The sequence below is a fragment of the Sorex araneus genome, chromosome 4 (genome assembly GCF_027595985.1).
Source record: "Sorex araneus isolate mSorAra2 chromosome 4, mSorAra2.pri, whole genome shotgun sequence".
NCBI classification, from domain to species: domain Eukaryota; kingdom Metazoa; phylum Chordata; class Mammalia; order Eulipotyphla; family Soricidae; genus Sorex; species Sorex araneus.
The window spans coordinates 42566766-42585729 of record NC_073305.1 but is presented as its reverse complement, the minus strand read 5'-3'; the positions used below and the strand labels follow the sequence as shown (position 1 = coordinate 42585729).

General features: G+C 45.4%; 1 protein-coding gene across 1 annotated transcript in view; it reads right to left on the bottom strand.

Annotated features, from left to right (window-relative positions):
- Positions 1 to 10135, bottom strand: part of LARS2 (leucyl-tRNA synthetase 2, mitochondrial) — a 149475-nt gene extending 139340 nt beyond the window's left edge. The window contains exons 1-2 of the mRNA XM_004614528.2: positions 10002 to 10135; positions 5675 to 5926 (exon numbers count right to left, since the gene is read on the bottom strand). Of these exons, the coding sequence (XP_004614585.2) occupies positions 5675 to 5908 (234 nt within the window). The 5' untranslated portion in view covers positions 5909 to 5926; positions 10002 to 10135. The remainder of the gene's footprint in view (positions 1 to 5674; positions 5927 to 10001) is intronic.
- Between the last annotated feature and the right edge of the window lie 8829 nt (positions 10136 to 18964).

Below are 18964 nucleotides of genomic sequence, written 5' to 3'. Positions count from 1 at the left end.
GGAGCCCTTGTGAGACACTGGGTTTGGGCTGAGCTTCCTGTAAAATCGGAACAGCTGTCAGTTGTCCTGCTCAGGAAGGAGACAAAGCAAAGGTGGTAGCAGCGAGTTGACTATTGGGAACCGATTAGGTAAATACGAGGACTGTGTTTTGGCCCCTTCTCTCTCCTTTCTTTGTCCCACACCCACAGTAGTTTAAGAACTGCTGAGTAACAAAAAATTTTAAAAAAGAAAAAAGAAAAAAAACTGCTGAGTAACAGGCAGGGCGCTTGCCTTGCTGCAGACAACCTCAGTTCGATCCCTGGCACCCTGTATGGTCCCTGGGACTTTATTAGGAATGATCCCCCGAGCACAGAGCCAGGAGTAAGCCCTGAGCATGCCGGTGTGGCTCAAAATTAAACAAACAAACAAAAAAGAAGCCAGAGCAATACAGTGGGGAGGGCATTTGCCTTACATGCGGCTGAACCAGGTTCAATTCCTAGCATCCCATAGGGTCCCCTGAGCACCACCAGGAGTAATACCTGAGTGCAGAGCCAGGAGTAACCCCTGAGCATCGCCAGCTATGACCCAAAAAGCAAAAAACAAACAAAGAACGAAATAGATGTTTGTTGACTTTGTGTCCTGAGAGCCTGATAATTGGACATTTTTCTCCAGAAAGCTTTTTTTGGAAACCCTGGGCTGGAGAGATACTCAAGTGGGCGAGCACATACTTGGCCGGTGTCCCAGGCCTGAGTTCCCAGCACTGCTGAGAGCACCCTGACACCCCAACCTGGCATGGCCACGGTGGTCCCTATAAAAACCAAACTTCACACAACCTGTCCCACCCCAAAGGGGTTCTGAGGATGGAGGCACGAGCGCCCTGCTCTGTGTGGCACTAAAGACCAGACCCTGAGATATTGTTCTGATTTTACTTACTGCTGACCTTTACTCTTCTTTCTGTCCTTACCCCCCTCTGAGAGTGCTACTCACATCTTTAAGGCCTGGCTTCCCCGAAGGTAATGAAAACAATCATGAAACAGAATACCCAGTTGTGTGTGGGGGGGAGGGGAGGTAAGGACTATACATATTTTTTTTTTCCAGCAAACTATTTCCGAGACCAATAGTTGGCAGAGCCAGCTGTTACCAGGGCAGTAGAAGAAACCAGAAATCAGATTCTTTTCAAATTTCATTTGACCCCTTGTTTCAAAGTTCCTTCGGCAAAGAAGGCCAACAAACCTTTAACAGAGTCGCTAACGTGTGGCTAAATAAACCAGAGTGGGACCTTTCTCTGTGCTGCCTCTAGAACCAGCAATCACCTGCAAAGGACAACTACGCAAAGAAACTGGGGAACGGCAGTAAATAAGGGGGCTCAGGGATGCGGCTTGGTGGGAGAACACTTGCCTCTTTTGTGAAGCCCTAGGCACAACATGCACACACATGCACATGCACACCACACCACACTACACACACATCCATATGCACACATACACACCACACCACACCACACACACAAAAACACACACACCACACATCACATCATACATACACATAACACACACCACACATACATACACATACTCACATGTACATACCACACACCACCTCCACACACATACCACACCACACACACATCCATACACACACATACACACCACACACCACACACACACACCACACACACATACACACATATACATACCATACACACATACACACATATACATACACACCAACACCCCCACCACACACACACAGTTTAGACAACTGTCACTGTGAAAAAGAACACTTAGACCGGTGAATACCCACAATGAAAACTCATTCTGAGATGCTGCTGTGGCAGCTATGATCACTCTCTAGGTGGAGGGAACACACCAGGCTGACGGCACACTTCAGGTGGAAACTGAGGTAGGTTCCCGGTTCTTAGGGAACTTCAGAAGCAGGAGAGAAATCCTGGTGTTAATAGGCTCCTGCACTTTCTGATCCTATTTTTTGGGGGGGGGGAATCACACTCAGGAATTACTCCTGGTGGTGCCCGGGGACCATATGGGATGCTGGGGATCGAACCCGGGTCAGCTGCGTGCAAGGCAAATACCCTACCTGCTGTACTATTGCTCCGGCCCCCCACTTTCTGATCTTTAAGAAAGTAACAGCATAGAAAATTCTCTCAACTTACAAACATACCCTCAGAAGAGGTCCCAGACCTCATCCTGGTCTTGGGTGCATATCTGAAAGCTGCGGTGCCTTGGAGTCAAACTTACGCATCCCTGCAGAGGGTAAGGCCAGCCGCCTTGGTTGGGGATTTTTAGGGACAGAGGAAAACAGCTGGGACAGAGTTCTTTCCGAAAAAATAATAAAACCTTGATTTAATCTACTGCCTAACTTTCCACTCGAGCATTTTCACAATGTACCTATTTTTCTTTTATTATAATCACCTTGTTTTTATTACAATGATTTATTAATTTTATATTCTGTTTATTTAACAATCAATCTATCTTACCCCAAGCACTTTTTACCTAGAGCTTCTTTACAAGCTTCTCCCTTTTGTATGTCTCACCAACAAAGATTAAAAAGGAAAATCAAGTGATTCATTATATACCAGCTAAGCCAAAAAACTGAGTTTATAGGAGAAAAGTACAGTGTGCAGAAGTCTTTAATATTCGTGCCTATTTCTGTTTATTGCATAAAAGATATTCAGCTTACTGCCTGCCCCTGCCTTTTGCTTTACTGGAATCAAGTCATTTTCTCCTGTGACAATGAAATGAATTCTCTCCTCCGGGGGTGGAAAGAAGAGAAGAAATAATGGGAGTTTATGTTATAATTGAGCAGGAATCTGATTGAAAGGGAAATTTTCATAATTACGTGAAAGTGTAAGATCTCAAGCCTTGAAAAAAAATTAAGATGGTAAGTGATGGGTAAATAATTTTTTTTTTAAATAAGTGGGCCCCATTTTTTTTTGTCAGTTTCTGACGTCAGAAAAGAGAACTTCTGCCTCATTATAAATCATGTTCTGAAGCTGGGGTCTTTTTTTGTTCGCCACTTCTGGCAACAGGGGGTCCACAGGGCTCTCAAAGGTGCGGTCATGCTCATACTATGGACATAAGCTGAAGGCTGGAGTGTGGGGGGGGGCAGTGAGAAGGGGCAGTTGATGGCATGGATGGAGCCAAGAGCCATGGATGAAATCACAAGCTGCCCTGGGGCCCAAACCCTGGTTCTGTGCATAGAGCCACCGGGCCTCAGTACTTGCTCTGGTCCTCAGTTTTCTTAACCCCCAGTGAGGATAAGAAGCCCCATCTTCAAGGCTATTTCAGGATGAAATGAGTTGATAAATGAAAAGATGATACCTATTGAGACTCACAAATGGAGGGAAAGCTCATTAAGCAAAAGTTCTTTTTATAATGACGATAATGATAATGAGGTCCTGACATTCAACTCTGAGACACATGCTTGAGTGAATTCCAAATGTGTCTCGTACCAGCGTGAGGACGAGGAGAAAGGCTTCCAACTCATCTGCATTCTAGGGCTGCAGAGATAGTGCAGTAGGTAGGGTGCTGGCCTTGCACGCGGCAGACCCAGGTTGGATCCCTGGCTCCACATGGGTCCCTGAGCACCGCCAGGAGTAACCCTGAGCACTGCCAGGTGTGGTGCAAAAACAAAAACAAAAACAAAAAAGGAAAAAGAAATAAAATCTGCATCTAGATCTATTCTTGGTTTCTGACAAAGACACAGCATACACTGACTATCTGTTTCTTTCATCTTATACGTATGTAACACCTGGGTTTGTTAAAATATGATGAGCCACATTTTCTTATTTGACTTCCAAAACAACTCAAAGATAAACAATGCAAGGACACTGAGAATCAAAGGGGATAAGGGATGAGCCCATACTTGGACTCCTCATCAAGTGCTCATATGACTTTACCCTTCCCTGAGTCCAACCCTGATGGAGGAGGATCATGCAGAATATCCCTAACCTCTTCAAAATACCTCTTTTCCCACTTATTGAAACATAGCTATAGTTCCATTAATTTTCCTCACTAGGGTCCATGCCCACCAGTACCAGGTAAGGAATCGTCGTTCCCAATGACGAGATGCCCAGCAGTGTGGGTCTAAGAATCATTCTATGTTTTTTAGAAAAAAGAAACATATTTAAGAAAGGCTGGAGTGAGAATACAGTGGGGAGAACACCTGCTTTGCATGGGCCACCCAGGGTTTGATCCCTTGCATCACAAATCATCCTCTGAGCACATCAGGAATGATTTCTAAGCACAGCCAGTTACGGACAAAAAGCTAAAACAAAATAAAATCAAACCAAACAAAAACATATGCCTAAGAACATCACAAGATCTCTAAGTTCCAACTTCAAGATGCTGGGAGATCATTTAACTACAATCTACACTAAAAGAAGGGAGAGAAAATTAATTTTACACTTGTCATTCAGAATTAAACCACTCCTTAGGATCTGTTTCCAAAATACTCTTAGGGGCTGGAGAGACAGCACAGGGTTTAAGGTAACTGCCGTGCACATAGGTGGCCACATTCGATCCTGGGAACCACACCGTAGCCTGAGAATTTCCAGAAGTAACTTCTAGGTACTGCCAGGTATGCCCCCCCCACCCAAAAACAAACAAACCACAAACAAGCAAACAAAAACCCAAAATACATTTAGTCACATGCTTGGGTCATGTGGACATGGTATTTATTTATTTATTTATTTTTGCCTCCAAATGAGGTTAAAGTTAAGCTTGCATTGTACAAGCATTGTACAATAAGGTACACTGTACCTTTTTGTCATTTCATTTGTCATCTATTCCATCAGTATCTGAGTTCATTTATGACCCATGCCCTAAGCTAAGCTTCAGTCAACACAAGCAGCTCCTCGCTACAGTGGAAGAGGCATCTGGTACGAATGAGCATCGGAAGATGCAGAAAGGTCCAGTGAGGTGCTACTCTGGCAGCTCCACTGACTCAGCTGTTTGCTTTCAGCCTCTTCTCTTGTATCAAGCAGAGGTTCTCTAATATTTTCCCGGAAACTATCAGGAAAGGACGGTCAGAATTAACAAATAAACTATCTCACAGTGCTCTGCTCTCATCCAAACTCAGCATCTTGTATAACAAATCACGTATCTATTTATCCTTTTGACCACAGCTGGAAAGCAAAGCTCATTGTATTCAATACAGATTCCCCACCAGCATGGTTTCCCAGAGAAGGAGTCAGGCTCCGTCTGAGGATTCCACGGAAGCTGGCTACAGCCCAGCATGCAAAACCACTGCCTTGGGCACATGGACCAGAAGCCCAGGGCCCACTCTCCAAACGGATGTTATGATCAAGCTGTGACAGTCCCTGCCCATTCAAAGAATACCAAAATGAAAAGATGTGTGGGCACAGGGACCAGGAACACAAGCCCCAGTGAGTAGACATGCAATGATGCAATCCCGGCAAGCACAACAGAAGAGTGTGACATCCATGAGCCCATGTACAAATCTCTCAACTGACAGGAGTGTGTCCGTCCAAGAGCACTGCGGCCAGGTATGCCACAGTGCAACCCAGGCATGCAACCCAAAAGGGGTAAGTAGCACCACCAAGCACACGTGGCACCTGCTGTCACTGCAACATCAACAGAGGGGAAGGACACCCCCGGCAGTACAAGCCCAGAGCCCGCGCCCTGAGCCCACTCCTCCACACCCGAGGCATACTCACATCAACCTCTGATATCCTGGAGGCCTGGTCCTTGATTTGTCGGTGCCACCATTTCTCCACATCCTTTCTCGTCTGCAGCGTATACTCATTCGTCCACTTTCCAGTGGCACTGTAAATACCTCTGCTATAGCTCGGAATCCCTCGCTTTCCCCAGTGGATGACCTCTGGCCAGCTTCTCTGCTGTCCTTTCAGGAGAGAGGCCCCAAGCCCCAGTCTCTGCCAAGCAGGAGCCATCCTTGGAAAGGGGGGAGCCTGAGACAGGGCAGAAAGTACTGATGAGCCTCGGGAAGCTCTCTCCTAAGCATCCGCTTCCACTCAGCCCGGCCCTGCCTTCCCCGTCCACCTCCCCGTGTTATCTGGATAGCTTCCTTCCCTGCAAAGAACCAAGTTTGAGTTAAAGCAAACTTTAAAATAGAACGTATGAAAGTAATCAGGGTGTCCTTCAAAGAACAAAGACACAAAAACTTTGAAGGAACAAGGCAAAGTGTCAATCCCAGAGTGAGTTATTATTACTAGCATTTGGGATGTGTGTGTACGTGTGTGTGTGTGTGTGTGTGTGTGTATGTGTGATGAGCTTAAAAAAATGAAAAAACAACCTGTAAGGCTAACGCAGGAAATGGCCATATTTAAACATCTGCTTGTTCCATTTGTTCTTCATCATACCATGTGTAGATTGACATGAAGTTCATACACTATTCTAGGAACTAGAGACACAGAAGTGAACAAAACCAACAATCTCCTCTCCTGCTTGTACTTATTAGGAGAGAAAGGCCGGTAAGAAACTCACAAGCCAATACATATGATAGGCAATAGTGGTGAGTGCTATGGTTTTTCTGGAATGCAGGCAAAACAGGACGGGCCCTACCAGAACATCCTGGTGCAGTTCAAAATTTAGTGGGAAAGCGTCATTAACTTCCTCCAAGGTGAATTCTGAAAATGACCCCATGGGAAAAGCTTCACATTTCATCACTGTTGAAAGGCTGAAGTGACAGTTCATCAAATATTTACATTTTATAACGAAATAGTCTTAACTTTCTTCTTCCTTGTCTATTCAAGAAGCAATTGAGAAGAAACAGGTAAAAACCAATCTTTCAAAACCAAGGAAGAAATAAAGGAAAAACCTGACACTCTAAGCTGGTTTCATTCCTTGATTCCTCCAATATGTTTCCAAGGATTTGGCCTATTTTCACAAATGGGTTGGGAAAGAGGGTTCAGTGTAGGCTTATGATATGACCTCAGACAAATGAACACTCACATAAAACAGCATCCCAGTGTTGGCATTTGTTTTTGTTTGTCGGGAGGCCAGATCAGGCGGTGCTCAGGGTTTACGCCTGCCTCAGTGCTCAGGGGACCATGAGATGGAACCTGGAGCTCCTGCCGGCAAAGCACAGGGACCAACCCTTGGAGCTGTCTTCCTGGCTCAGCATTTTCTTTAAACCCTTGATCTGCCAAAGTTCTAGACATAATAGTTTCTCACCATAGTTAATTTCTTTTTGACTTCTTTGGGGGTAGAATCAGAAAATTAAAAAAAAAAAATAGCATTCCTTGGCTAGGGTATATTAAAGTGTCTGTAGATGTGCCCATAGAAACAAGCATACAAAATTGGTCCATCATGAGTAATTTCATCCCACCAGCCTAATATAGAGACACATTGTACCATTAGAGCAATGCCTTTGTTTTTAGGAGTTTAATTTCTATTCAACAACATTAGGCCCAGCGTGGTAAATTTTAGGATGCTCTCCAAGATTGCATTCCCTAAGAGAAAATGTTTGCCAAAACTGAAACCACAGGATTTTTCTACTAAAGAGCTCACATAAGAGAATATCAAAATTCTCGATTTTTAAAAATGGGTAATGGGGTCAAAAGATATACACTCCCAGTTATAAATAATATGTAACTCACAAGCACACATTGTAGAGACAGGTGACTATAGTTAACAGTACTGTGTGGCATAGTCGAAAAGTACTAAGAGAGCAGAGCTTAAAGGTTCTTATAGCTGAGGACCAAGAAAAGCCCAAATGGGCTGAGTGCATGCTTGGCATATAGAGAAGACGGCAGTTTGACTCTTGCACCAGATGGTCCCTACATACCATCATGAGAGACCCTGGAAGACAAAGGTAGGAGTAGTCCTCAAGTCCCAAAACAAAGGAACAAAAAAAAAAAGTTCCCATCACAACAGAAAAACTTGTGCAAATGGATGGTAACAGATATTAAACTAAGCATCTTGTGATCATTTCCGATTTATACAAATATTGAATCATTGTGGTATATACTTGAAGTTAACATAGTTCATGCCATTATAGCTTAATAAAAAAAATTCTAAGTTGAGGGGCCGGAGCGATAGCACAGCGGGTGGGGCGTTTGCCTTGCACGCGGCCGACCCGGGTTCGATCCCCGGCATCCCATATGGTCCCCCAAGCACCGCCAGGAGTAATTCCTGAGTGCAAAGCCAGGAGTAACCCCTGAGCATCGCTGGGTGTGACCCAAAAAGAAAAAAAATTCTAAGTTGATAGAAATAAACTGGGCAAAAAAGGAAAGAGTAAATGCAAATAGTTGGCAAATATATGAAAAAAAAAAAAACCCTCAACTTTTTCATTTTGTTCTTTTTGTTTGTTTTAGGACCATGGTGCTCACCCGCAGTGAGGTGTGGGGTTGAATCTGGGACTCCAGCATGCCAAGTATGCACTTGAGCCCTGTGAACTATCTTCCCAAGCAAAAAGCTCAACTTCAGAGCTAAGCTTAAAGACATAAATTAAGACAATGAAATATTTTGCTAATCAGATTGGCAGAAACTTATTCAATAATAAGACTGCATTTTTATATATTGCCATTGTGCACTGTAACTTGATTCTGCCTATTTGAGTAGCAATCCTGTAACAGGGTCAAGGCTAAGAGAAAAAAATAATCACATTTTTTATAATAGGGCATCCTCAAGATTCAGAGATACCCAAAGTGTGCTGGGCTGTGCTTTAGTCCAGAACTTTCCAGAGCTCAGGCCTATTTCCCTCCTTCACTTCCCAAGTGCTATTCTGCATCATTCCCTGGCTGTTCCACTGATGGGCATAGGCTACTCTAGATCAAACAGAGCCACTTCATTAGCAGTTTCCCTCTGTGGGGAGAATGAAAAAAGTATGGCTCACAACTTTCATTTAAGACCAATTTCTCAGGGGCCGGGAGACATAGTAAGTACAGCAGGCAGGGAGGGTGCTTGCCGTGCACTCGGTCAACTGGTGATGGGCGTTCAATCCCTGCCACCATGTGGTCCAGGGCCCAGTCAGGCGTGACCCTTCAGCGCAGGGCCAGGAGTAACACAAGTAATACCTGAGCAACTCTAGGTGTGCGCCCGTGAGGGTGAGGGGTGTGTGTGTGTGTGTGTGTGTGTGTGTGTGTGTGCGCCCGTGAGGGTGAGGGTGTGTGTGTGTGTGTGTGTGTGTGTGTGTGTGTGTGTGTGTGTGTGTGTGTGTGTGTGTGTGTGTGTGTGTGTGTGCGCGCGCGCAGGGGGAGTCCAAGCTTTCTACTTCAGCACATTTGGAATCTTGACCTCTTTTGCCACATACTTCCAAGGCATCAATCAATCCGCACCCTTTCACTTTTAGAGTCAGTTCTGCCCTCCACCTCACTTGGGGTTGAAGGATCCGTTTTTGAGAATGGCAGTCTTTGATGAGGGAGGAGAAGTGGGTTAGAAAGGACCCAACATGGCAATGACACGTGTACGGAAAAAGCTAGATGGGGAGCAGGCAATGAAACAATGCATTCAAGGGCACTGTGTGAGCCCCAAAGAATGCACTTAAAGTACCTCAGGAAATTCATCTCAAAGAAATCAAGTTCTGTGAACTTAGCCCCCACCACACACCCCCCCATCTATCTTGGCTTCGCAATTACAAAATCCCCGTGTGCCCCGGGCTAATTGTTTGCTGTCGCGAGTCTCAACTTCCTCTAAAACCAGGGGTGGGTCCAGACGAAGTCTGAGGATCCGGGTGGGGTGGGGGGCTCTTACAGACTGTGCCGTGGTTGAGGGCCGCAGGGATGCCCCGGGTCACTCTGAGCTGAGCCCAAAACCCCGGCCAGGGGCGCAAAGGCCCAGAAGCGGGGGGCGAGGAACGCGAATACAAAACTCTGCGTTCACGTGCAGTTTTCTGGGAGCGGGTCCAGACCCACGACCCGGCCCGTGGCTCCAAGTCTGCGATCCGAAGCCAGGAGACTTTTCTCACTGTGCAAACTGCCTGCACTTTCCCTGAATTCCTGATCCTCGCCAAGCCGGATCCATCCGATCTGGGGTAGAGGAATTCGGGTCTCGTCCCTCGTCCCGAGCCGGAGCTTGGTTTACCTGCACACAGGCTCTCTAGCCTCGGATGCCTCGGCTCCCACCTTAAGTGAACGCGGCACGGTCAGGCACCACGGGCGCCGCCATGTTGTTTGAACAACAGCTTTATTGAGAGAGGCCGCCGGAGACAAGGGCAGGCTGCAAAGGCGGTGCGGGCGGAGGCGGGGCGCTGCCGCTGGAGGCGGAGCGCCGCCGGCTCCCAACTCCCCGCGGCTTCTGTTGACTGTTACGTGGCAGCCAGGTCCTTGCACTTAGGATCCTTCTCACTTGCAGTTCCCCTCCTTCCCGCCCTAAGCCTAACATATTCAGCTCACACGTGACATCAGCAAAATTCTTGACGCTGGGGGTCAAATTGTTACAATTGTAACAAACATGGGAGGACCATTCGTTTAGTGTCCCCCCACCCCCAACTAAAACAGGTGTCAGCACATTTCTTAAATGTTGAGGAGGCACTAAAAGGGGATCTGTAGAGATAGGGTAGTGGGTACCTGATACTGCCTTGCACGCAGTCCACCTGCTTCGTGTATGGTTCCCCTCCTCCTCCCCCAGCAATGGCAGGAATGATCCCTGAACACAGAACCAGGAGTAAGCCCTGAGCACAGTGAAGTGTGGCCAAAAATTAAAAATTTAAGAAGTAAGGAGGATGAACTCTGGCCTAGCTCAGCGGGAAACTACCCGCCTTGTAAGCGTGAGGCCAGGGAGGCTGCATGTTTAATCTCCAAGGCCACCCCACATGCCTGAGGGTTACCCCACCTGTCCAGCGTTGGTGTTTGGGATCTGAGGTGCCACAGCAAAAGTGAGCACACCCTGGTGCAACACAGCCAACCCTGGGCGAGCACCACAACTAAAGTGTATGATCAGGCTGAAGATACCTGGATTTGATCCCCCAACGGGCATAGGAGAATCAGAAGTGATCCCTGAGCACAGAGCCAGAAGTAACCCTAAGAACAGGCAGGTGTGGCCCCCAAACTAACAAAACCAACAACAACAAAATAATAAAGTATATGGGCCCCTGAAAAGTACCACAACCCACAGAAGAAGTGTGTGACCCCTTCCCCTGCCTCCGCCAGCCCAGCACCGCAACCCCAGGTTGTTGTAGAGACAAGGGAAGCCGGAGGGACCCTGAGGCCCAGAGGCTGAACACAGCCTGCCTGGGGTCACCCTGCTAGTTTGATGGCCAAGCCAAGATTCTAAACCCTGTCTCCTGCTTCTGCCAGTCCTGGAACTAGATGCCTATTTTAAGCCAACCCTATAGAAGCATTGTCTCACACGCCACAGGAAGTCACTGAACCTCCATGTATGTCAGGATGCACTATACACAGCTGCCAATACCTTTTTCTAATTTATCCACAACGCTAGGTTCTAAATTGCCTCTATCCTTATTTTGTTTCAAGAGCTCCCTTTCCTCTTATGAATTAAAGTTAACATTGACATTTCCAGGAGATTATATCAAATTGAATTTTTCTAAAAGTCATTTACTTTACCAGAAAGTTATTTTTACATCAGAGAAGACAGTAGCAAGTAAATCCCTTTCACTCTTAAAGCGCTTGCTGCAGATAATTATTAAATGAAAGACACAAGTTGTTGGGCTGTATAGAGACTTATGTTACTTTTAAAGATTTTTCTTAAAAGAAAAGGAAATAAAAGAGATACATTTGTCAGTTCAGACATGATAAGAAATTTCAAAACACTATGTCCCAGGCTATTTCCTGTGTTGATCTCCAAAGACAGTGGGGTATAGGTCTCTTTCTTTATTTCTCTCTCTCTTTCTTTCCTTTCTTCCTTCCTTCCTTCCTTTCTTTCTTTCTTTCTTTCTTTCTTTCTTTCTTTCTTTCTTTCTTTCTTTCTTTCTTTCTTTCTTTCTTTCTTTCTTTCTTTCTTTCTTTCTTTCTTTCTTCCTCCCTCCCTCCCTCCCTCCCTCCCTCCCTCCCTCCCTCCCTTCCTTCCTTCCTTCCTTCCTTCCTTCCTTCCTTCCTTCCTTCCTTCCTTCCTTCCTTCCTTCCTTCCTGCCTTCCTGCCTTCCTTCCTTTCTTCTTATTTTTGTCAGGCTCCCAGGCAATGTTCAGGGACCCCAGGCTGGGGGGTTTATTTCTAGGGCTTGAGGATGTGGTACTGCTTGTGTCGTGTGGTACCAGGGACCACCAAAGCATCCTGGTGATGCTTAGGGGCCTCCAGGGATAAGCTGGCAGTGGTAAGTGTATCCAGTTTTGAGCTTGGATTCCAATGCATTCCACTACAATTCTCTTGTCATTTTGCCTTTTCCATTAGCTTGTGGTATAGGCTGAATAAGGGACCTCCAAAATATCCAGGTTCTGATTCCTGGAATTTTCAAATGACACCTTCTATGGCAAGAAACTTTGCAGATATCATTAGATTAAGAATCTTGAGATGAGAAAATTGCACTGAATTCTTTTCAGGAACCCTTAAATGCAGTCAAAAATGTTCTGATGACAGAGGGAAGAATTTGAGATGAAAGGAGATCATGAAACAAGATGTTCCCCTGATGACTTAAAAAATGAAAAGAGGGGATATTGGCAGGGGGAGGCTGATAGGCGAGGGAACCTGGTAACACTGGTGGTGGGGGGGGGGAGATGATACTGGTGGCAGAACACTGTATATCTAAAACCGACCTATGAATAACTTTGTAAATCATGGTATTTTAATAAAATAAAATTTTGAAAAAGAAGATATGGGGGCTGGAGAGATAGCACAGCGGATAGGGCATTTGTCTGCAATGTGACCGAGCTGGGTTCGATTCCCTGCACCCCATATGGTCCCCTGAGCACCTCCAGGGGTAATTCCTGAGTACAGCGATAGGAGTGACCCCTGTGCATAGGTAGGTGTGACCCAAAAAGACAATAAAAAAAGAAAAATAAGATATGAAGAAAGAACCATGAGCCACAGAACGAAAGGAGCACAGTGTAGAAGATAGATTGGCCAAGAATATAGATTGTCAATTTAGACATGATAAGAAATTTATAATCCAGAACTCTACCTCTGGATAGATGCCCAAAAAATTGAAAACACAGTCTTAAAGAGATATTTGTAAACCCACTTTTATAGTAGCATTATTCACATTAGCTAGTGTCCAGGGATAGATGAAGGGTAAGCAAACATGGCATCTTCTTATAGAGGGATATTGTTGAGCCTTAAAAAGCAAGGGCATTTTGACACTGCTTTGTCTCTGTCTCTGCCTCTGCATCTCTCTCTGTGCCCACAATCTCTCCCTCCTGAGCTTTTCTCTTCCCAACCACCCCCTCAGATTATTTTGTTCTCTTCCCTGCCTTGTTACCTCCTCACCCCTTCTTCCCACCCACCCTGTTTCACCGATGACTCTGTTGGAACTGGCCAAGGTGTCAGCATCCTGGATGAACTTGAGCGTGGTGTTAAATATGAAAATGACCCCCTTCTGAGTTTGTTGTGGGTTCCCTTCCAGTTTTATTTTGAATCAGTATGTTTTCGTTTCTCCAATCTGTGTTCATTTTCCTTACCTCCTGAATTTTGCTCTTTTGTTTAATATGAAAGCCTGCCCTAAGTCAAAAGTTTCTAGAAATGGGAGTCTCACTTTCTTTGACCCTTTCCCCTCTTAGTGTAAAATCAAGATTTCTCCTTCCTGCTACTTCACTTGGCATACTCACTAGAAACGAGCTAGATGTGCAAGAGTCATAAGCATATGTGACGTGCCATTGATCCCCATGCGGCTGTGACCTTTCTGAGAGTAAGTCACAGCAGCAGGCACAGAAATCCTCACGTGAGTTGCCAGGTTTCAGGCATCGATTTCGATCTTCTGTGATGGAGATGAGAGGTGGCCCTAAGATTCTTGATGCTCTACAGACTTTTCCCAATTAAAAAAACAAACCTTAGCATAGAGCCTCGAATCCCTTACTATGATCATCTCTGATTGTCCCTTATTCCTCCCCCCTTTCTGCCCCCCACAGCTAATAGACTCTCTTTCAAGAAACCTTCCCTCAATCCCCGGTCCCACATACGGTCCCCCTAGCATCATCAGGAATGACTCCTGAGCACCTAACAAGAAGTAAGGCCTGAGCACCGCTGAGTGTGATTCAAATGCTATCTCCCTGACACAGTTTAAGGAACCAGTCTTTGAAGAGGAAATGTCTCGTGCCTGCTCTAGAGGCAGGATGGCGGGGTGGGGCAGGAGGGAAACTGAGGACATGGGTGGTGGGAAATCTACACTAATAGTGAGACCAGTGTTGGAATGCTATATGACTGAAACCAAGCATGAACAACTTTGTAACTGTGTATCTCACTGTGATTCAACTAAAAAAAAAGATTTTTCCTTTTTCTAAATAGAGACCACTCTTTGCCCCAGTTCTGAGCTATTTCATCCTGAGGATTTGACTCCGCATATGTAAGGTCTGGTTTAAACCAGTCCAAACTGCCCATCGATGAACACAAAACCATCTCAGGCAGGCACATACTCCTTAGTCTGAGCTCTCAAAAATCGAGGATGTGGGCTGGGAACACTAGACCTCAGACTCTTTGTTGTTGTTGGTGTTGTTGTTCAAACGTTACACAGAAACTTTATTCCATAGTATTATGGCATGAACATAGTGTTATAGATAGTGAGATAGATGTAAACAGGGGATTCTCTGAACTGCTCCTAACTATACTTTGTTAAAAAATAAACCCAGACTCTTCTCTGCAGTTGGGAATGAGAGCCCAGGGGCTGAAACAGTTCTCCCAGGACCTGTGGGGAGATGCTGAGGCTGGAGGCGGGAAGCGTTCAGAATCGGATGCCATCATTGTGGAAGGGCAAATCAAGCCCTGCCTGAAGCTGCAGCTCTCTTCTTTCCTTTCGTCACCCAAAAGCCAGGGGTGCCTCTTAACTATTTTGGTCAGATCAACTGGAGTCTTGAATGCACACAGTAATTTCTGCCTGGCAATTAGCATCAATGCTGCCTTTTGCTCTCTTTCCAGATAGCCAGATGTGAAATTCTGTTACTTACTCTCTCAAAATCTTCCATGACTCTCCACTCTTTTGCTTTTGGGGAGGGGAAGCCACACCTGGCGGTGCTCAGGGCTTATTCCTGACTTAGTGCTCAGGGATGACTTCTGGTGCGGCTCATGAGACCATATGGAGTGCCCAGGACTCAACGACATTGGCAAGGTGCAAGGGAAGCACCTCGCCTGCTCTATTATCTATCTGGCCCCAAAATTAACAGGTAGGTTTCTTGCCTTGTACCCAGCTGACCCAGGGTTCAATCCCTGGTACCCCGTATGGTCCCCTGAGTCCACCAGAAGTGATAACAGTCAGGTGTGATCCAAAAGAAAGAAAGACAGAAAGAAAAAGAAAAGAAAAGCAGAAAAAGATTATGAGTTGATTGGATAACAAAAATGACCAGAGTCTCCCAGGAATCTGAGCTTACGTTTCTCCTTGAAGCAATGGGGTGATGTCCCAAGCCCAAAGGATGAATCTTCCTGGAACAGCGACCAGGGTCTTAGCCTACCTGCATAGTTTGATCTCTGGACCCAGGCTGACCACAATGCTATGTAAACTACTAGGTAAGTGACTCCCTGAGACTCAGTTGCGCTGTCTGTAAAATGAGCTTTATTGTACTAGGAGGATTAAAAGAGATTATTGTTCCACTTAGCTAGAGGACTACTCAAAGACAGTTACTATTTTTTGTTATTTCTGTTGACTTAAGTATTTATTTTGGGGGGGGGGGGTCCCAAGAAGTGCTTAAGCACCTGGGTGCCAGTCCTGGTCGTGCTTGGCCCTGCTATGTAAGTCAGAGAATTCAGTGCTCACGGGCACTGTGGTGTGGTGCTGGTGCTAGCCAGGGCCACACCTAACAATGTTCAGGGGAACATGTGGTGCTAGGGATCAAATGGAGAGCCTCAAATGTGCAAAACATATGCTGCAGCCCTTCAAGTTATTTCCCTGACCATTATCGAATGTAAGGTATTGTTAAAGAGAGGCCAGAGAGATAGCACAGTGGGTAGGGCAGTTGCCTCACACGTGCGCAGCCTGGTTTCAGTCCCTGGCACCTCATAGGTCTACCAAGCACTGCTAGAAGTGGTCATAGAATCAGCAGCTGGATGTGGCTTGAAAGAAAGGAAGGAAGGAAGGAAGGAAGGAAGGAAGGAAGGAAGGAAGGAAGGAAGGAAGGAAGGAAGGAAGGAAGGAAGGAAGGAAGGAAGGAAGGAAAGAAGGAAGGAAGGAAGGAAGGAAGGAAGGAAGGAAGGAAGGAAGGAAGGAAGGAAGGAAGGAAGGAAGGAAGGAAGGAAGGACAGGGACAAAAGAAGGAAAGAAAGAAAGAAAGAAAGAAAGAAAGAAAGAAAGAAAGAAAGAAAGAAAGAAAGAAAGAAAGAAAGAAAGAAAGAAAGAAAGAAAGAAAGAAAGAAAGAAAGAAAGAAAGAAAGAAAGAAAGAAAGAAAGAAAGAAAGAAAGAAAGAAAGAAAGAAAGAAAGAATCGAAGAGTTGTTGAATCTGTACCGCTAAGTGGTAGGCAAGTACCCAGGTTGTGTGGGAAGGAGAGCTGGCCTGTCCGTGAGTGACCCTGCTCACGGAGAAGATGAAAGTATAAAGTCTGCCTCTGTCTTGCCACTCCTCAGTGCCTGGAGGGCAGGACCTGCGTCTGAGAACATCCTGTCTAATGAAGCAGGTCAAGACTGGGTCAAGTCTGGGGCAGAGCGGAGGTCCAGTAGTTCACTGGCTGCTCAAACTTAACAAGTTATAGTCTCTTTTGTCACCTGTAAGTGGGATGATAGTGATGATGTCTTCCTTGCAGCTGTCATTAATAAGTAATGTCTTTTATTTAACTAATTACTTGATTTTGGGTTTCTGCGTCATACCTGGCAGTGTTCAGGGTCTGTTTCTAGCAGTGTTTGGGGGACAAGGTGGAATTTGGGCCTCCAATCTGTTGGACTCTCTCTCAAGCCTAGTAAATGCCTTTTAAATGCTGACAAGAAATCATTTACCCAGGAAGATTAAATCAATACCATCACAATAAATTGCACAAAAAATACATTTCCCATGAGCTATAATCTTTGGTTCTTGGGAAATAGGCTCAGAGACAGGCTGGACCATTTTTCATGTCAGTTCTGACACAGAGTCTCTCCTTGATCATACTTTACTCGGGACCTTCTGGATCCTCTTCCCAATTAGACTTTGACTTCTGGACTCCTGCCATACTTTACTTATTTGCAGTGTCAGGGACCAGACCCAGGGTGTCACATATGCAAGGCCTGAGTGCTACTACTCTGGCACCTTTTGGACTTCTGTGTCTGTCTTAGCATGTCCCAGTCCTAGCAAATATCCTGCTAAGTCTGTCTCCCTGAATTCTTCTACCCTCAATCTTTAGGTTTTTCATCCTTCAACACTGCCCCCCATACCCACACCCCCCTCCCCCCCACCCCAGATGATGTCTGAGTACGAAGGCCTGTCCTCAGCAAGAATCTAACAGGTGGATTTAACCAGCCTTTCTTTCACTCCCAGTGTCACAGCTGAGTAGCTTTCCATCCTCTGACTACTCAAAATATTGACTACAAATTCTGGTTTCTCCTTGTGTTAGCCAGAGTTAAGTCTACTCTCTTTCTCTTATTGCAAACTTCAGTGGCGAAGTTCACACACCTATTGCAAAAGTTCCCTGGAAGAAAGTCCGCCTCCCCATCTTCACATGTCATTTTTTTTCATGTTTAATAATTTCTTCATGTGTCATTTTTTTTCTGTTTAATAATTCATGGAGACTGGAGTTAGGCCTGGAATGGATGGGACAAAAAACTCACAGTGTCAGGTACCAGGGTATCACAGGACCACCCAGGATCTTTCAAAGCCTGTATCCAAGAGGTCAGCATTCCCCAAAATGGGAGTAGCACTGTAGCACTGTCATCCCGTTGTTAATTGATTTGCTCGGGCAGGCACCAGGAACGTCTCCATTGTGAGACTTGTTACTGTTTCGGGCATATCGAATATGCCACGGGGAGCTTGCCAGGCTTTGCCGTGTGGGCGGGATACTCTAAGTAGATTGCCGGTCTCTCTGAGAAGGACGGAGGAATCGAACCCGGGTCGGCCGCGTGCAAGGCAAATGCCCTACCCGCTGTGCTATTGCTCCAGTCCAAAATGAGCAGACACACAATTTTCCTCCAGTCACTAAAGACCAAGATTCCTGTGGCATCAAAGGAATCTTGATTTGAGTGACTGGAGTAAAACCATTACTTGGCTAGAGGTCTGATGAAAATGTATGCATTTGGGTATTTCTCAGAGGAAGAAAGGTTTGCTCAAAGTAACCTCTTCTGTTTGCTGATTGTACTTTTGTTGTTCGTCCCCCCCCCCCCCCATGCCCGCCCCGCCAGCTGCCTGATCTCCCCCAGATGCTTTACAGTTTTTGAGTAGATAATGAAAAAACCCACTTGGAATGACTCATTATACAATTATACTTGGATGCAGAGGCCGTCTCTGGGATTAAGTGTTTAATCTGTTCATTACCAGGGAGGAAAAATTAAAAATTTCTTTCCATTGCTGCAAATCTCTTAGACCTTATGAATATTTCTAGAACAAGATAATCCTATTTGAAGAGATACTGAATGTATAAAAACCCATTGGGTTGCATATGCTCTGAAGATGTTCAGAACTGGTTTTTGTTAGTCTAAGGGCGGGACAAATATTTATTTTCAAATGCATATAAGACATATCCGATCTATCTCTTGGGATAGCTGTCGCTTCAATAAATAAATGTTAGTATGGTCTTGCAGTGCCTCCCCCTCTTCCGTTAATTTGACATTTAGTCATTCCACCTTTTGGCATCCCTTGTATTCTTGGAGAGTTAATTAGCCCTTGAATGTATGTGCCTGTGTCATCTCTTCCCAAGTAGACAATAAATTAAGACAGTGATCACGCTCCTCTGATCTTCAATCAACAGTTTAGTTTAAACAGAGGAGAATTAGTTGTGCATTGCTCCCAAGAGCTAATTTAGTGTTTTCCAGGCAAATGATACTGCTGA